Source organism: Empidonax traillii, unplaced genomic scaffold, assembly GCF_003031625.1.
Source record: "Empidonax traillii isolate 1590-97213 ecotype Southwest subspecies unplaced genomic scaffold, ASM303162v1 scaffold8:size5222938, whole genome shotgun sequence".
NCBI lineage: Eukaryota > Metazoa > Chordata > Aves > Passeriformes > Tyrannidae > Empidonax > Empidonax traillii.
In genome coordinates, this window is record NW_020955201.1 from 1,739,292 (window position 1) to 1,756,319 (window position 17,028).

General features: G+C 37.9%; 1 protein-coding gene across 1 annotated transcript in view; it reads left to right on the forward strand.

Annotated features, from left to right (window-relative positions):
* The window catches only part of ARSB (arylsulfatase B), a 66,758-nt gene that overhangs the window by 1,372 nt on the left and 48,358 nt on the right, over positions 1-17,028 (forward strand). The window contains exons 2-4 of the mRNA XM_027883835.1: positions 1,782-1,968; positions 4,076-4,266; positions 4,799-5,006. Of these exons, the coding sequence (XP_027739636.1) occupies positions 1,782-1,968; positions 4,076-4,266; positions 4,799-5,006 (586 nt within the window). The remainder of the gene's footprint in view (positions 1-1,781; positions 1,969-4,075; positions 4,267-4,798; positions 5,007-17,028) is intronic.

Below are 17,028 nucleotides of genomic sequence, written 5' to 3' on the forward strand. Positions count from 1 at the left end.
TGTTTTTAAAATACAGTTCATAGTGTGAACATGCTTACCTAGAAATGGGCCATTGCTCCAACTCATTTTAAAAGTGGGCCTGGAAATAGCTATGGTTCAATCTGGATTAAATTCATGCTATACATCTGGCTTGATAATTTAATGATCTTTATGTTGATCTTGTTGCAAATAAGATAAATATTAGAAATATAATAAATATTAGAAAATGGACATATTCTTTTTTAAAAAGAAAAATATTTGGTGCAGGAAATAATTATGCAGCAAACAGTTGGGATTTTTTTTTCTTTGTTTTACCCATTGATATGATTAACAATTACCTAGGGATTTGAGACACTAACCTAAATCTAGTCCTATCAGGAGCTGGAATTTTGATAGTCACCTTGCAATCTGTAAGAAAAAAGAGCAATGGTATTCGTCTAAGAAAGCTGTAGATTTTTTTAACTATTACTTTCCTCTTCTTGTTCTTGTTTTCCAGGAACAGTGGGAGAAATTAAAGTACTTTGCTAGTGTGTGTCTTTCTCTATATTAACAATATTTTCTGTAACACAGCATTTAAAAAATATTTTTAATATAATTTTATATATAATATAAAATTAATACTATAATTTTTGAAACCTCCTATTTCAACGAAAATTGGTAACTAACAGGCCCTTTATAAGAGGGCCTTACTCACTTGTGTAAAATCAGGGCTTATTTTAAAAGCCACTTTGAGTGTCGCTAAAGTGATGCTTTAAAAGTTAATCATGGAGCTTGCTACACTGGTGTGCTTCGTGGAGTTATCAAATCTGGTATCTTGTGCTCTAGGAGGTCTTGAAGGTTTTGTTCTTTGACACACACAGATTAATAGAAATATTAAGTAAATAAATAAGATATTTATACTTGTATTATACTTGTATATTTACTTGTATTATAAACTTCTGTATGTTTGCTGGCCTAGTTTTAGGGTAGTGCCTTTTTTTTATAGTGGAGAAGACAAGATTTGACAAAATTCAGCTTATAGTACACAGTAATTGAAGAGTTTCCTTATATCAAGCACAATATACTACTTGAAGTATTGTTGTCAGCCATGCTTTTGTAAAGAGGTACAAAATCCACCACTTATTAAGATTGGAAGCTTAACTTGAACTATTAAAGGTCAGACCTAGGCAGTGTCTAAACTTTGGGTCATCCCCATATCCAAATACTTTTTATGGTGCTCACACTCATTTAAAGTATGCAAATAAGTATAAAAATGTGTATATATAATATCCTTTTAGAAGAGCAATTTTTTATCATCCTTTTCTGATACAGAATTTCCTGTTCTCTGATACAGGCGAAAGCTTGATAGCTTCAACTGCCATGTGCCTTTTTGACCATTTCCATCTCATTTAATATCTCTAACTCCATGCTAAGATGTTGTCCTTAGCCTTCAAAGTGTCATTGTTACCTGTTGGATTTTTAGCTAAAAACATTATAAGCTTTGGGTTTGTTTTGTTTTGTGTTGGTTTGTTTTTTGGTTTTGGTGTTGGGTTGGTTTTTTTTTTTTAATTGCACTTGATTTATGCCTGGGAAGATGATGTTAACCCTTGCAGTGCTATTTTCTTGTCTTTCTCCATACCACCTTGCCCTCCACTTGCAGCTTCCTCATCTTCCTCAGTGCTACATCAGTAAAAAGAGGATCCCCTAAAACTAAGGCTAACATCTGATGTAGCTGTATGTCCTTTTGGGCCTGGTTATAAATTAACCCATGGGAACCCATGGCTTCATTATAAGTGATCTCTCATGCTTCTTTTATCTGCTAGATCCACACAGGTTTACAACACCAGATAATTTGGCCATGCCAGCCCAGCTGTCTGCCACTGGATGAGAAACTCCTCCCAGAGCTACTTCAAGAGGCGGGATATGTTACTCATATGGTGGGGAAGTGGCATTTAGGGATGTACAGGAAAGAGTGCCTTCCAACTCGCAGAGGATTTGATACTTACTTCGGTAATGGTTTGATTTAACGTGGGCAATAAATGCAGTGTTAAAAAGGGTAAAAAACTGCCACATTCTTTTAAGAACAACAGATTTACTGTTAGTTTATAAGTACACCAATACCTGGGTGTGAATGTTTCTGAACTGCTTAAAATAATGCCTTTAGGCATCTGCCTAAACTTAACAACTTACTGAAGAAAATACTATAATTATCGTGTGGCTCCAAATAAGGTATTCTGCTCTTACGATCTTCCCCCGCCCCGCCCTCTTTCCCAAGCTTAACTTTATTCCCAGTTCTCTACCTCTTCCACACAGCAGCACAGGAGAGCAGGGAATGGAGATTACTGTCCGTTTGTGTAGCATTGATTTTCCAGAGCTGGTGACAGAATGATGTGAAAACCTCTATAAAGCAGCATGCAAAAAAGCTTGCAAGTTACGAAGTCAAACTCTCAGACTAATAAAAAAATAGATTGTTTATGTGTGAGTCCACTACTTAGAGAGCAACTTGTAGCTACCCATTGCTCATTCTTCCTCTTACAGTGTTGCTCTCCTCTCCCAGTGTTGATTGGAAGTTTATTAGTTGTGCACAAGTGTCACAGATATTAAGTGACTTGGGCTGTCTGCTCTGCGTTTCATTCTGCACAGAACTGAGTGCAAAGTGGTCCATGTCCACTTGGTTGTTTTCAAGACACTTTAATTGAATCATGAATTTCAAAATCGTTCACTTCAGTGCAGAAGCCTGTGTTGCTCTTTTCAAACCTTAAATGAAGAGCAAGATTGTGCAGTGTGCCTTCTATAGACAATGTTGATCCAAATGTTAGGTAGGAAAAACAATTCCCTTAGGTAGTTCATCTCCTTTGAGTCTTCAGGGAGCTTACGTTCATAGTTTTCACAACTGAATTAAGCTAATATATGTGGATCAGAATACAATGGCTCATTGCTTAAACATATATGCTTCCTCCCATCCCTTCACAGAAGCTTGGGATCTTTTGATGGCATAGATGTAGGTAGGCTGCCATTCGTCATGAAATCTCACCCTAGGACTGAGCAAGCACTTAATGCACAAGCCTGAACACATGCTGGCACTGGGTATGGTCTTTGGGTACCCAATAGGACATTATTTTTCAGGGAATGTAACAGTTCAATATCCTACAATGTTAATAAAGTTCCAGTAGGCATTGATTAGCAGCATTTGATTCCATGCCACACTTGATAGAATGTGTCCCCCAGTGGCCCTTCAAAATGGAAAAAAATGCTATTTGTGCCTCTGAATACACTGATGTAAGCCGTCTGCCCACAAAGTCAGTCTTTATGCTTTGAAAGAAAACACATTTTTTCCTCCCAAAAATATATTAGACATTTATATGGTATTTAAGGTAACTACTTCTTTCTGTACATACGTTTTGCACAAATAACTATCTGAAGCTGCTGAATAAAAATTCAAGTAAGTAGTAGTAATTTGTGATATTCAAAGAATTTTAAAAAGTTTTGTTTGTAATAGCTGAAACAGAAAGGGTAGCGTTATCCTGCTCCACAGGATAGCCCTAGGTAGGAGCAAATCTACACCTGTAGAATTTTTGCTTGATTTCTTTTGGGTATCTCTGAATGGTAGTGTCCTTTCTTCACCACCTGGTGTCAGCAATGGATCAGAAATTACTTTGCAGCTGACATAAAACATGCTTTGTACTTGAGTGTTTTTGAATAAATAAATTTTAGAAATTCCAAACTTTCAAATAGAAAATACAAACATACAAAATCATACCAGCAAAAATCAGACTAGTACACAGACTAGATAGCTGCCTTTGCAATCAGTGCATTAGTTTATTGCTAATGTTTTTGATATCAAATTATAAATATGAAGTCTTGGAACTGCTTTCAAAATGTTTAATTTCTTTTGAAATTACTACTTGCATTAATGATGAAAAATCTATGAGGTATTTAATGTTGTGCTACTCAGAACTGTCAGGGGTGTCTCTGTAGGTGGTCCAGTGTTGAATTCATGCTTCAACTCAAAACCACTGAAGTACTGACATTTATGTTTGACTTCTTTTTGCCTCTGCTGTGTCTGTTTCTGTGATACGATATTGGCCTGCTCATTTCACATCTTTTCTTGTTCTAGGCTATCTTTTGGGCAGTGAGGATTATTATACTCATGACCGTTGTGTCCTCATCAAAACAAAAAATGTAACACGCTGTGCTCTGGACTTCCGAGATGGAGAAGAAGTTGCAACTGGATTTAAAAATGTGTACTCCACAAATTTATTTACAGAAAGAGCAATAGATCTTATAGCCAATCATAAAACTGAGAAGGTACAGTCAGCAGCTGTTACTCTGATAACTTCAGTGTTAAGGAATGTTTTAAAAAATGTGACTGAAATATGAAGAGAGAGAGACCTGCACTTGAACTGTAATTCAGCGCTATTCACTAAGGTGCATAGAGCTAAATGTGAGAAGAAGTGCTGGTAAAAATGGTCATCTTTGTTTGCATGGCACTGGCCTGCTACAGATCTCCATTTCTTTTATTACAATACAATTAATAAGTTTTTAGAAATGGTTTAGCTAGTAGTTTGCACTTCTAAGGAGAGAACGGAAAATTTAATGTGAGAAGTTTAGTAGAAATAAATTGTTCACAAATGTATTATGAAGAAAAGATACACCTAATGTTTTTCCACAGATTTGGAGAAGTAATTTTTCAAAGTTTTATTCGTTTATGTGCAGGGATTAGAAGATGTAGAAGAAAGCAAAACACACTGCCAGCACTGTTGATGAATCAGGTCTGCTTTTACTGCAGTAACTTTGGCACGTAGTTCAACTAATTTCCATTCTGTCCCTTCCACCCCAGCCCCTCTTTCTCTACCTTGCCTTTCAGTCTGTCCATGAACCTCTTGAGGTCCCTGAAGAATATGTGAAACCATATTCTTACATAAAAGATTTAAAGAGGCGCCATTATGCAGGGATGGTGACACTTATGGATGAAGCTGTAGGAAATCTTACCGATGCTCTGAAAACATATGGTCTTTGGGACAACACAGTTCTTATTTTCTCTACTGGTAAGTTCCTTTAAATATTCTTTCAGTAATAACTTTGCTACAGTGTTTAACAAGCTGACTAGAGAGACATCTGGCCCCTCTGTCCTTCCTCCATATATTTTTAACTACAGAAGGGCAGTGAAAGTGAAGCGGGACTTTAAATGAAACAGCAGTTTGTTCTTAGAGCTCTCTCAAGCACGACAAAACCAACTCAAAAGTAGTGTCTGTGCAAATGGGGATGCTCCTGTTGAAGTAAAAACACCATTGTAAAATCTGAGGAGTGCAGTGAAGTTAGAAGCATCTTTCTTGCCACTGCGGTTACCGAGGATCTGTCAGAATTGAATCCTTACTAAGAGCCATCTACAAATTCATTTGTCCTGAGCTATAGGGAGTTGACTGACCAGTCTGTGATTTGCCACGTGTTGCATGAAGCACAAACAGCAAGCAGTTTGAAGCCAGAACTCTTTCTTTCCCTTACTTTAATGTGACGTGTAATTTCTGTCTTTCTTGAAATGTTTCATTGGCATCTTACTTCCATGAAGAAAAGGTCTGTTAGAAAAAAGGTGAACACATGATAATACAATCTAGTCTGCCAAATTGCAGTCTAAGCTTTTGTACGTGCAGGCACAGAATCTGATTTCTATATTATTAGAGTAATGCAAATAATACATTGCAAAGCACTCTCCTTTGTTTCCAAATTAAGAATGAAACAGAACCTTTTTGAAATACAGCTGCTTGGATGAGTTTTGGGAACATATTTGTTCTTGTTTAGTTGGGAGTAGGAAGTAGCCTTTCAACGCTTACAGTTGCTCTTTTGTCCAGGCTTTACATACTAGGGCTGTCAAAATGGCAAATTAGTTTTCTGTGAACACTTAAAAAAAAAACCAACAAAAGCAACACAACAATAACAAAAAAAACCCAAAGCAAACCCCAAGGTTTGATGAAAAAGCACTGATGTGTTTTGAGTTTAGCATCTGCTTTCTATAGCACTTGGAGTCCTGGAATTTCATTTTGAGTTCAAACCTGTTTGCCTTATGATGTTACATTTGTGTCCAGGTTTTGGCTCTAGCAGGATTCGATAACTCTTCTATGCCTGTTTCTGTTTACAATGTTTTTATATTTAGAACTGAAAGTAAGCAAAGACATATGTAAAACGATAGCAGTATTTATTCCATATGGAAAAAATCCAGTCTTTGTTGATGGCGTCTTGGTAGAGTAATTTCAGTAATGTTTGTTCAGTACATTGTAGAATAAAACTAAATACATCTGAGCTAGAATTACAGAGTATGAGTGAATTAAAAAGACAATTTTTTTTTTTCATTTATGAAACTTCTTTTTTTTCCAAACAGTGACAGTATACTGTGCTTTTTAATAGTGATTGTTTTGCAATCAATTACATGTGCATTTAAACCAGAGTCAAACAGGAGAATCCAGTGTCTGCACTATCTAATGGGACTTATTTTGAGTTAATTGACATTTCAAACTGCCAGGAGTTAAATTTATTAACTAAAATGCACATAAATTGGTCCTACATCAAGGAAGCCAATGATTTGAATTTTTTCAGTCTTCTCTCTTCACTTCAAACAGTTCCTTTACAGGCATGAAACATTGCATACATTAAAGACGCAGTCTCAAAAACCAGATGTTGAACCCATTAAGCATTGAAAAAAATTGGCTGAAAAAGGAAAAAAAAAAAGTGTGAAATTATTCAGTTTTTCTGTATTTTATTTAGTGCTTTTTCAGGTGGTTTCAGAATAGACATTTGAACTTGTGTAAAAGAAACTTTAGAGGATCTGAGATTGAACATCTCATGCAGAGTTGTGCATGAGCAAAGGCCCTACTTTTACACGGGTACATTTTACTAGATTTGTTACTATTCCTTTATAGTTGTAGCCAAAATTCACATTTGTATGTTTGCGTCGCTCCCTGCTTCAAAAGTCCCACCCTCAAAATAATTTACAGGTGATCATTTGTGTGCTTTAGCAAGTAGCATTGCAACAGTCTTCTGATTGATTACTTCACTATGAAATGCTGACCCCAAATTAGGGCTCTCTTTTTAGTGGGTACTTATTGAAATACGCTAGAATATATTGTAATCTTTATCTCATGGTAGAATTTTTTTTATTATACTCTTCTGTGTTTCTTCCTATTTGTTACAGAAAGAAATAATTTTTAGGGTTGGAAGGGACCTCTGGAGATCATCTAATCCAACCCACCTTCCAAGGCAGGGTCACCCTAAAACAGGTTACACGGGAATGTCTCCAGAGAGGGAGAATCCATGACCTTGTGCCTCCAGCAGGATTGCCTTGAAAACATGCTAGTTGACAAATGGAAATAGTGCACATTTTGAAAGAGGCTTGTAAAGTGTGTGAAAGAACTTAAATTCCTCTTTAAAGTAGCTTGATGGAGAACCAGGATAAAAATAACGTTACCTGATCATAAGCAAAGTCTGACTACATCAGTGTATCCTGTAAAGCAACATCACTGGTGTCTTCTTGAACAGACAGACAAGCTATTTCTACCAGTAAATAAGAAGAAGGTGAGCTAGTTCACTTTGTCTATCAAATAGTAGCTTTAAAAGTCTTGATTAATGACATAAAATAGAATTTCTTTTTATGGAGCACTTTTTATACTGCAGATGCAGGTAAGTCTATGCTAATGAGGTCATTGGTGACAATGAATTCATTGCTTGTTTAAGCAAAACAGATGAAAAAGTATGTGTGCAGCAGTGTTGGGTACCCATGCATGGCCTTGTATCCACTTGAAATCAAAGAGAATGAGACATAGGGTGTATTTTTCTTTTTAGCAATCACAAGAGAGTATAACTACTAATGTCCCCGAAGAGGGCCTTGACTTAAAATAAAGGTGATAAAAAGCATTAAAGTGGCACAAATTTACCTCAAAACTATTAACACTGATGTGGTGGTTTTAATCTAGGCCTTCCCTGGTTACCAGTTTGTAACCAAGGAAGGGGCAGTGTTCCCAGTATTCCATACAATTTTTACGTAAATTGAGGTATAAATAAGAAGGAAGGAGAAGCCTTCTCTCTCTCTTCTCTTCTGCCGAAGTTCAGGAGCAGTGGGTTCCTGCATTGGTCTCGCTTATCTAAGGCTGAGGCCTGCAGCATCCACTGGCTTACCACGTGGAAGCTTGGAGAGTGCTGGCTGTGTCTACAATCCTGCTTTCTAAGGGACATGGTGAGATTTGTTTTAATAATTATTTTACTAGTTCTCGGGTTTGATTGTGCATATCTATTCGGTGTCCCTTTTTGTTTCCTTTTGTCCCTTTTTCCCCTTTCCCTATCCCTTCGGGGGGTGTTTGGATTCCCTTTTGCTGTGTACATAGCATCTTAACTGTAATATACATAAAATATATTTTTTATATAACTAACTTGATTTTTTCGAGTTTTTCAATTTACTTTTTCCTTTGCCTTGGTGGAAGTAGAAAGGAGGGAAGAGAGGGGCTGCTAGTGGGGGGTTAGGCATTTGGCAGGGAGCCAAGTCTGAACCATCACAACTGGCTTAGAGTCCAAATTTTGCTTCAAATATAGAATCACAGAATATGCTGAGTTGAAAGGGACCCACAAGAATCATCAAGTTCAACTCTTAGCCCTGCACAGGACACCCCAGGAGTCACACCATGTACCTGAGAGCATTGTCCAAACTTCTTGAACTCTGTCAGGCTTGGTGCTGTGACCATTGCCGTGGGGAGCCTGTTGCAGTGCCCAACCACCCTCTGAGTGAAGCACCTTTTTCTAATAGAAGTGGGGATTTGCTGTGAATATGACATGTTTATAGTTTCTACAAGGTATTACAAATAATTTTGGTGTAAACTTGCCAACAATAAAGCAAAGGAATCTGACCTCTTAATTTCAATTCTGAATAAAGCTACTATCCTTTGCTTTATTTAACTTTCAGCTTTTTAATATATTAAAACATTTTGGAGCAAAACTCCTTACCTCTTTCTTCCTAAGATGTCTCTTAGTTTTTAAATGTGGATTGGCACTGTAGTGCCTGGTAATTGCTGTAAGAGGGCTTTGAAAAGTAAAACAAGTGGAACATTGCAAAAAGGAAACTACACAAATCCTTTCCATAATGAAGCATGTGACAGCAATGACTGTTTCACTCCAAAAGAGAGTCTTTTTATCATTTTAGAATTATGATTAATAAGAGCACAGGTTACTTTGGGTATACTGATGTTTATACAGTTTCTTTCTCTCACACCTCTAGGGTTTTTTCCCCCCCAAATTTCATGATACTTTTCTTTTTCTCCCTGCATTCCAGCGAGCATATTGTGGCTTTTGTCTTATGAAATATTGGGATTTTTTTTTTCTTATTTCCAGTGCCTACTTTGAGACTATGAATCTGACTTTCACTGATTCTCTAAGGGCATTTTTGTATCTTCTTAATGCTTTTGTTCCCATGTGAACTCCTGCTCCTTTACTCTTGCTGCTAAAGGACCTCAGAGAGACTTCTAATTGCAGATTGTCTGACCCAACTGAAGGACAGACTGGTTAGGGCAGTTATGCTCTCTCTGTGGTGTTGGCATTGCTAATTTTGAAGGTTCTGTTATCAGATTTTTAAAATTATAGATCTGAAAACCTGTTTGAATTGGTCTTTCAAGAATTTCTGAGAGGTTTGGTGTGTTCTAATGAGGAAGATGCCAGGGCATCTATTGCCTAAGCATCTGCTGCTTCCTAAGAGGAAATAAGCACAGGTGCCTTAGCTGCAAGCGCCTTCAATCACACTCGTTTTTTGAGTTCATATATTCTCAAATATTATTTTTCTATTTCTTATTTATTTAGGCTTGTTATTATACAGGCATAAGTTCCAGCTGATCACTGTACTTGAATTGATTAGAGTTGTCACATGCCAATGGTTATAATGAAAGGTGCATGTCGTTTGGTGTTTTGTACTCCAATTATGGCTTTTATCCTTTTTTTAGGCTTTTTCCACATTAAAGTATGGGTGCTAAGAATATATTTTTTAGAAATAAAAATAAATCTCTGCCATATGATGCAGATAATAGTAATGAGGCTGTATTTTTAATAATATATCATCAAAGGTGAAAATATTATGATGGAAATGGATTTCAAATTATTACTGATAGATGTTGATAGTCAATATATTGATTTCTTCCCTCCCCCCCCCCTCCCCCCCAATCTACTGAAAACTCAAAATGTTTCTGTAGGAAGTGTGTATTTATCTTCCCTTTCTTCTAGCATTAACCCCTACCCATCCACCTAAACTTTTTCCATGCAAAACCTAACACTCCAAAGCCAAGTTCTGGGATAGGGACTGACCTTGTGCAAGAGACACTCACTTCTTTTTTTCCATTCTGTTCAAAAATTCCATCCTAGAGTGGAATCTTGAATTCTTCTTCTGGCTTTTAGCAAGTGTCAGTGCTTAAAGTGAAGTTCACTTGTAAATGATACTCAGAAGTGAATTTTCCCCAGAATTTTGCAAGCTGGCCAGTTTTCTGTAAAACTTTGATTTAAGCATGCTAATAGCTATCTTAGCAATTTTTTTCTCAGACTGAGATGAATGCTGAAAACAGCTAATTATATATATTAACAATGTTTAATAATTTCTGACAGCTCTAAAGGTTATCTTAAACTATGATTACTGTTAAACTATACTAGTTTGTTCTCAATAATAGTGTTTAATAAGCCATTATTCTTTTTGTCAGAATCTTTGACACCCATTCAGTGGTCAGGTTTAGTGCTCTGTAACTGGGACAAGTCAAAGTTGTCTTGCTTAACTTGCTTACTGCAGGCATGTGAACAGTTTGCCAGGGTATTCCTGTTGCTTTTAGGTTAAAATTTCCCTGTGTGTTTCTCTGGTGTTTAGTGATAGTGCATGCTGGTGTAGACCCTGACACAGCAGGATCTGTACCTGACCTGTTCACTTACTGAGACTGTTCACAATGATGAAAAAACATGTTGTTTGTGTAGCTTTTGTAGGCCAACTGTTGGAAGCTTATGTATGTCAAATGCATTTTTTTTCCCGTGAGATCGATTTTTATTTTTCTTTTTTCTTTTTTCTTTTTTTTTCTTTTTTCTTTTTTTTTTTTTTCCAAATTTGGAAAAGTAGGAGAATAAAGAGACAGTTCTGGTGGGTTACAAAAAAACATAGAGGTTGATTTATATGAGCACAACTTGGTAAAAGTTACTCTGTTAATGCACAGTAAAGTTGCTCAGCAAATGGTGCTCTGATGCAGGAGGGGTATTACATTCCCTTGCTGGAAAATAAAAGCCCTATGGTTGTATTTAGAGCACAGTAAGAATTATATTAGCAGAATTTTATAGTATAAGGTAGTTTTCTATCATCTTTTTAATGAAAAGGCTTTCAATAGTTCTTTCATCACACACACACAAAATCGGTATTAAGTACTGAAAATACAGTAATGCGTCAGCATTCTGAAGAGGCTTTTCTTCTGCTTACATTGAACCTTCAGCGTTATTCTTTCTGCTGAGAGTATATACAACATCATACTGAAGTGCACAACAGATTTTTTCTCATCAAGTGATCTTAACCAAATGGTTTTGGTTTGTTTCATTGAAAGTACGTGTTTCATATTAGCCATCAGAGGCAGTGTGCTTCCTCTTCTGTCACACTTGCAACGTGACTGAAAAACACAACTACACATGGATCTTTCAGATGGAATATGGGGAAGCAGGGAAGAGCTTGAGTTCAAATTAAGGGCAAAGTTGTTCTTTAATTCATGCAGCAAGTCTTTTATCACTGGTGTAGATCTATGCTGTATATTCTGTACTCTGTTTTCTGTTTTTTGGGGAATTTTGGGGGGGTTTTTTGTTTTTTGGTTTTTTTAATGAAACCTCAGTGGGAGTCCTGCACTTGGAACATATACAGACTAAGCATTATTTATGCTGTGAAGATCAGAGGGGAGAAATTTTCCCCAGATGTGTTACTTTACCACTATTATTGACAGTGCTCTCTGTTTAATTGTGAGTCACAACCATGAGCTTAAATCACACAAAGGAAGGGCTCTAATGTCCTGTTCTGTGACCTCGACTTTCATCAAGAATGTTGGAGGTTGAAAATGAGATGCATTTACAGAGCTGTGCATTGAAGCTGTCTGATGTTTGCTAATATTGTGTCTGGCAGTAGTAAGTGCTGTATAATTCCCTTTCACATATACAAAATTTCACACAGAAAATTAAAAAATATTTAAAAAATCCCCATCAAAACACACCAAGACCTGATGCCTGCTTGTTTTGTTGATATTGGCAACTGCTTGTAGTTTACATTCAAAGTTCTGTGTATGAGTATTATGCATGCAAACTTGTTTCCTGCTTATATTCATCACTTCATTTTTAAATAAGTACATATTAAATGATATGTGGTGGTATCGTGTCTGCTAAATAACTGGGAGGGTTTTAAAATGTTGTATCACCCTTGCTTGTAGTTTGCATTCTTTGCTTTTTATTACAATGAACTGCTGACTGCCTCCATAATTTCTTTAGTGTTTAAAATGAAATCATACAAAGTCTAGATTTGCATTATGGAATAGACATGACCACACTTAATGTAAACAAAACTTCTGGGATTTGGCTCTTCTGTAGTCTCCTCATCAGAAATAGGCAGCAGGAGAAAAGGTATAGGCATAGCAGGTTTGTCCCGCCTTCTGTCTTTTGTACTTGTGTGGGCTTATTTTGCATGATGCAAGTTACACATTTTATTTGTTTTGAGTTGCAAACTTCAGAAATCTGTTCTATAGAAATATTCAACATAATGTGAGTCACTTCACTGACATGCTCTGTTTTCAACAATACCAAGACACTAACAGTGTTAATTTGGCTTCTTAAAATCTGTAAGTTACATATGAAATAATTTCCCAGTTAACTTTTAATATACTTTCCAGTTCTGCTTCAGATGGATGGACCTTTACACTGACCTCCATGCAGTTCTGATTAAGTATGAGAGCACGATTACTCATAAAGCCCCAGCTCTTCAAAGGAGCATGACATATATAACATGTAGTAAATGTTTACAAAACTAAACTGTGAATGAATTGGATATGCCCTCTTATGTCTGCTGTCCTTTTCTATACTTGTTACACTCATTATTGTTTAGTTGTTGACAATTAAGGGAACATATATAGTTGCTAGTATTCAAGGTTGAATTGAATTTGATTTTTAAAATGCAGTATTACAATATAAGAGAGAAAAATAAACAACTCAGTATTGGAAAAGAAAGCCAGAATTACATGAATGAGAAAAAGAAGCAACACCTTCTGTTGCCCAGTTTAATGGCTCATATTGTTTTGGATCATAGAGACAAAGGTGGTTGAAAAACCTGTCTGCAATCAATCATCCCTTGTAGTTCATCCTCTCTTAAGGAAATTGTGCTGCCTGGCTGACAGTGGCCCAGGGTAGGATTGCTTTAGATGCTGTAACATTCAGCAATAGAAGTGTGTTTCTATTGCTGCTGTTTACAACTTGTGAAATCTCTTGATGCAGTAGTACAAGAAAAGGGAAAAAAGTCCATATTCATGAGAGTTTGAGTTTCCAATTTTATGCTTTTGTCATTCTGAGCTCAGGTGTTGCACATTGGAAGTACATCAGAAATATTAGGAGAGGGAAGGAAGGAAATTCCTTTTCTGGAATTAAGGAATTTACTCCTTCCTTATTTTTGTAGGACCTAGTGAGTATGGCTTTCTGTCCATTTCCCTTGTTGCCCATCTTAGGTATCCAAATGGTGGAATGTCTTTCACTTCCTGTGAGAAGTGAAAAGAGACTATGATACAATCTTCTAATCATAGAATCATTAAAGTTGGGAAAAACCTCCAAGATCATTGAGTCCCACCTTTGACCAACACCATTGTGCCAGCTAAACCATAGCACTACGTGCCATATCTAGTCATATTGTAATACTATAGGTGATATCAAAAATGCTTGAAAAAACTTTGAGTAAATAAGCTTTCTCTGGTTTTCCTCAGAACTCTTCCTTGCACAGCTTCTAGAATTTCTTCCTTGTCCTGTACATTGTCTTGGGTACTATTAAGTGACCAAATACTATTACAGGTACTAAATAATAAGATACACCCAAATATATGATATTTACTGATCAACTGATTTCATAACAAAGGAGATAAGTACAATTTTTTACACTGCCCTTATTCTGTTAGAAACTAATTTTCTTCAATAGCCCACTTTTGAACTTTAAATATGGAAGAAAAAGAGGAATACTACTTCTAAGGTCACTAGAAATCACTCAGCGACATGACTGCATACTAAATCTGTCTCACAGGGCACTCATATTTTTTAATATTTGCTATTACGTTTTCTCAGTATAGCTTGATTTTATAGAATGGCATAATGGTTTGAGTTGGAAGTTACGTTTAAAAAGGTCATTTAGTCCCATCCCCCTGCAGCGAGCAGAGGCATCTTCAACTAGATCAGGTTGCTCAGAGCCCCATTCAGTGTTTCTGGGGATGGAGCATCCACCACCTCTCTGGCCAATGTATTCTAGTATTTCACCTTCCCCTTCATAAAAAAATTCCTCCTTCTATCCAATTGAAATTAGTCCTCTTTTAGTTTAAAACCATCACCCCTTGTCCTGTTACAACAGTCCATGGTAAAATCTCTTTCCCCTAAGCCCCCAGTAAGTACTGGAAGGCTACAGTGAGGTCTCCCTGGTGCCGCCTTTTCTCCAGGCTAAGCAACACCAACCGTCTCAGCCTTTCCTCATAGAATAGATGCTCCAGCACTTCTGACCGTCTTCTCCCTCCTGTAGACCCACTCCAGCAGGCCCACATGAGGACCCCAGAGCTGGATGCAGTGCTCTGGGTGGAATCTCACGAGACCAGGGTAGAGGGGCAGAATCACCTCCCTCGACCTGCTGGCCACACTGCTTTTGATGCAGCCCAAGAAATGTTTGACTTTCTGGGCTGTGAGTGAATATTGTTGCCTCATGTCCAGGATTTTATTTACCAGTACAGCCAAGTTCTTCTCAGCAGGGCTGCTCTCGATCTGTTCATCCCTCAGCCTTCACCGACAGCAGAGTTGCCCTAGCCCTGGCGCGGCACCTTGCACTTGACCTTGTTGAATCTCATGAGATTCCCATGGGCCTGCTTCTGGAGCGTGTCTAGGTCCCCCTGGATGGGATCCAGGCATGTCAGCCACATCACTCAGCTTGGTGTTGTCTGCAGGTTTGCTGAGGGTGCGCTCAATCCCATTGTCTGTGTTGTTAGTGAAGGTATTCACACCATCTATAACGCTGCTGCTGCTTTCGAGAACACACGCAGGATCACTCTTGAGGAGAAAAGACAACGCAGAAAGAATCGCGTCTTGTCGATATCACCTGGGGAGTCTTTCTGCTGTACGTTCTGCAACCGGACTTGTCTATCTCGCATTGGCCTTTTTAGCCATCAGTGCGCTTGTAGCAAGCGTGGGTAGAGCCCCTCTCAAATCTTCGTTCGCGAAGCCTAGCCATGATGATGATGAGTGAAGGTATTAAACAGCACTAGTCCCTGTATGGATCCCCAAGGGACACCACTCATGACTGATCTCCATCCAGACATTGAGACATCTCTTTTCAATTTAGAGAGAAGGATCATAAGGAGGGAGTGCATCAAAGCTTTACAGTAGTCCAGTTAATGGCCGTCCATAGCTCTTCCCTTGTCTACTGATATAATCACTTTGTTTTAGAAGGCTATTAGGTTGGTCAGGCTTGACTAACCAGGTCAGACTTTGAAGCCATGCTGGCTGTCCTGAATCATGTCCCTGTCCTCCCTGTCCAGTAGGATCTGTTCCATAGTCTTCCCATGCACAGAGGTGAAGATGACAGGTTGATAGTTCCCAGGGTCTCCCTTTCTACCCTTTTTAAAGATGGGTATTTCCCCTGTTCTCCAAGGAACAAGGACTTCACCTCACTACCATGACTTTTCCAAATGGCATGGGGATAAGCTTGGCAACTCGATCAGTCAATTCCCTCAGGACTCTGGGATGCATCTGGGCAGGTCCCATCAACTTATGTATATGTTCTGTTTCCTCAAGTGGTCATGAATCTGATCTTCTCTCACAGTGAGAAGGATTTTGCTCCCCCAGTCTCTGTCTTGTGGTCTATCCTCTTGCGAGGTTTGAGAAGAGAAACTGCCAGTAAAGACTGAGGCAAAAAAGTTGTTGATGACCTCAGCCTTCTCCTCAGCCTTTGTTACCAGTTTGTCTTTGTTGCCAGTTTATCCCCTCATTGGAGGGGGTACACTTTTGTTGACCTTCCTTTCCTGCCTGTAGAAAATCCTTGTTATTCTTTGCGTCCCTTACCAAGGGATGCACAGCTCCAGCTGTTCTGTAGTGCATGCCTTGGACTGCATCCCTATACTCTTCCCAGGAGACCTGTTCCTGCTTCCATCTTTAAAATGCATGTGCATTTCCTTCTTGCCCTTTAGTTTGACCATCAGGTCTCGACTCAGCCATTGCCTTCCTTCCCTGATTTCTCACACCTGGAGATCAGGAACTCTTGCCCTTTATGGAAAGTTTCCATGAAGGTCTCTCAGTTCTATTCTGCTCCCTTGTCCCTGAGGGCAGTTTCCCAGGGACTCTGACTTGAAGAGCTGGAAGTTTGGTTTCCTAAAATTCAGTGTCCTGACTTCACTCTTTGCCTGACCCTTATCTCTCAGGACTGAGAACTCCACCACTGCATTATATTATAGAAGAACTTTCAAAGTTATCAAAATGGAATTCCTTAGCTTTTTGCAATTTTATATTTCAGTATTTCTTCAACAATTGTTTAATAGAACTAAACCAAATAGACTGAAGTTTGAATTTTATATACATTTTTAGGTTGCCTTTGTTACTGATAAATATTGCTTGGAACAATGTAAGAACTGTCTGACACAAAGCTTTCATATTTCTTTAGAAATACTGCTTCTCCAAGAGACTTACTTTGCCAATCATGGACAGCCCTGTAGAAACACAGGGAGAATCAATCAGTGATTCACTTGGGAAAGAAGCATGCAATTTTGTCTGGTCTGGTTTAAGAATTTGGGAGAAGTTGCAGGTGTTGTAAGATCGCCTTAG